The following is a 2,809-nucleotide window of genomic DNA, read 5'->3' on the forward strand; positions in this document are numbered from 1 at the left end:
AGTCTAGGTTCAGCTGACAAGGCAGCCAATTGATCGATTATTTTCCGATGTGAATCAGAGGTTGAAAAAGAAAATAGTTTATGATATTTTAGTTTTCAAGCTCAGTAATATACATTGCAGTACAGGAATAATCCATAATATTGTATTTTGACCAATTATTACAATAAATACATTAGTTCAATTTAATTGAAACTTACTTTTTTAAGTATAAATTATTGCAGAATATTTTACATATTTGCGCTGAAATAAGGGCCGTTCTTAGCCAAAAAAATAACGGTGGATTATGCTTCCATGGCCCAATCATTTCACTTGGATCCATATGGCAGTGGACGCCGTATGGTCCGTTTGATCCACGTCCACTGTGTGAAATTAGGGTTGGTGGCCGTGGACGGAAGGTGGACGGGAGGCTGACGGGATAGAACGATACCTTTGGCTGGGGTTTATACAGCTTATTCCATCAAGTCTCCTGAAGCACTCAGTCCACATCAGCAACCAGCGGTCATCTGTCAATCTATCGCCATGTCCTCCTCCTCCGTTATGTTTCCTTGTTTGCCTTCACCTACGGTACCTCCAACTACCCCTACATCTGACGACGGCATTTTCGCGACTGCATCGACTATTGGTGATGTCATGTACAGCGGCACCATGAATCTAGAGGAAGCCGAATCGTGTCTGATGGCATTTGGAGCTAAACAACTTCGCACAGAGTGTTACCTTCGGCAGCTACGTATCGTTAAAAAAGGCCCGGACGCCAACGACCACAAGTCAGGATATGTTGCGTTATTAATGCAACAGAAGCGCGCGTTCAGCGAGATGCAACGTCTAGGTGTGGAGGAAGGTCCGGCTGAACGCGGTGTAGTGGGTAACAAACGTCGTACTCGCCACTGCATGCTACGGCTTTTGAATGTCATGTTTTCGGATTTATTTGCACACCGGCTTCATGAAATTGACGCTAGAGCAACCAGGGCCGAGTTGAGATACAAACATGACTCAAGAAAAAAGCACATTTGGGACGAACTTTCACTTCAGCGTACTTGAGTTTCGCGTCCAGGAATTCAGCCAAGTTGTTTCTCCCTCTGTGACATTTTGCGAAAAAATGCAATCCTGAGTTCACCGTTCCTCACGAAGCTGCAAAATTACGAAATATGTGGAAGGATATTACTGGTCGTTATGCTACTGCTGTGGCGAACTCTCAAATTTCAGGCGTGCACGACAATGATTTCTTTTCTTTCTGCTCCGGAAAAATCGACGTCCTGTACATGCGTGAGTGGATGCGTGAAAAACCTGGTTTGTTGGAGTCCGTAGAAGGGAAACTGCCAAAACGTGCTCGTTTACATACAATGGAGGGATGTAGTGACAGCGACGACGACGAGGTTGGAGGATCTCGTCAATCAAAAAAACAACGTACTCGCTCGAAGAAAGGGAAGTCAAAAGTGAAAGAGATCAATTTGAGCGATATTCTTACGACAATGCAAGCCAATAACGCCTCGGCTCAGGCGCTTGAGCTAGACTGTCGCTTGGCACAGCTGATGAGCTCTTGAATCGCTCATGGAGCTTAGAGAGCGGATTCTTCGTGCTCCAGAGGAATATATACTCATGACGACCTAATGGAGGTAAACGAAGACATGAACAGTTGTGCAAGAGAAGCTCTATAGAAATAACAATAAATGTGTCAGATCATATTTCATTTATTGTTTACATCCATTGGGTGAATGTTGTACGGGGCGGAACAGGTATTTATCCGAGGGGGGGGGGGAACAGATATCTCTCGTCGCGCGGCTATTCCCCAAAAAAAAAAAAAATTTTTTTTTTTTTTTTTCCGGTAAGCTTTTACCTTCTTCAACAACAAGATCACTTGACATGTAACCCATGAGATTGGCAACGTCATTTAATCTTTGCACTCTTTGCGAGACGCGAATGGGTTGAACCGACTCGTCAAATAAACAATAGTCGGCATCAGATATTATACGTCTGTTAATCACGTAGTTATGCAGCACCATAGCTGTGTAAATTGTAGTGGTAGCATTTAAAAGGTTCCGTGAGATAGGAGATCGAAATACCCGCCATTTTGTAGTCAAAAGACCAAAAGCCATTTCAATTCTGATTCGTATTTGACTAGCATGGAAATTGAATGAGTCGTGGTACTCGTCAACAATTTGATTGCGTGTAAATGGCGTGATCAAATGCTCACTCACAGGATACGCATTGTCGCCGATGATATACATTCCTGTAGGAAATGATTTGAGACTTCTCGCCACACCAGTCCCACGAAAAGCACGTGCATCATTTGTACTTCCTGGATAGCTGGCATCCACAGATATGAAGCGACAATGCGCATCGCACACGGCCTGCACATTGATACCAGGACATGCATAGTGTCCACTATAATAGCGTCCAGTTCCTACGTCTCCAGCGTCTTCAGCTGAAGGCGCCTTAGTAACACATAGCCATCCGTCTACGCAGCCGACACAACCGCTTATTATTCCACTGGAGCTGATAGCCTTAAAGTCGTTCATCACAACCTCTCTGTCCGATTCAGAATCAGGAAATACGATTTTCAATTCTCGTAGACCGAGAATCGCGAACATTGTCTCGTTAATGACGCGGTAGTAAGAAGATCCACTAATTTCCACAGTTCCCCGTCGCAGTCGACTCTTGGGTGACTTCATGGGTTCTAGCCGCTTGCTCTTCTTGTACCGAGCGTGATGCTTGTCTAGGCCGAAGTGTTCGCTGCGTCGTAGTCGTACTTGCTGCCGTCGCAGTCGTACTTGCAGTCGTCGCAGCGTTGCTCACTGAAGCGTCGTTAACG

General features: G+C 44.9%; 1 protein-coding gene across 1 annotated transcript; it reads left to right on the plus strand.

The window, feature by feature from the left end:
• Positions 1–675: 675 nt before the first annotated feature.
• Positions 676–1,504, plus strand: PITG_21948 (uncharacterized protein; the record flags this gene model as incomplete). The annotated part of the gene is made up of 4 exons (XM_002996829.1): positions 676–971; positions 1,060–1,066; positions 1,110–1,404; positions 1,497–1,504. The coding sequence occupies 4 exons, from the start codon at positions 676–678 to the stop codon at positions 1,502–1,504; spliced, it is 606 nt and encodes a 201-aa protein (XP_002996875.1).
• Positions 1,505–2,809: the final 1,305 nt, after the last annotated feature.

The sequence above is a fragment of the Phytophthora infestans genome, genomic scaffold (assembly GCF_000142945.1).
Source record: "Phytophthora infestans T30-4 supercont1.811 genomic scaffold, whole genome shotgun sequence".
NCBI lineage: Eukaryota > Oomycota > Peronosporomycetes > Peronosporales > Peronosporaceae > Phytophthora > Phytophthora infestans.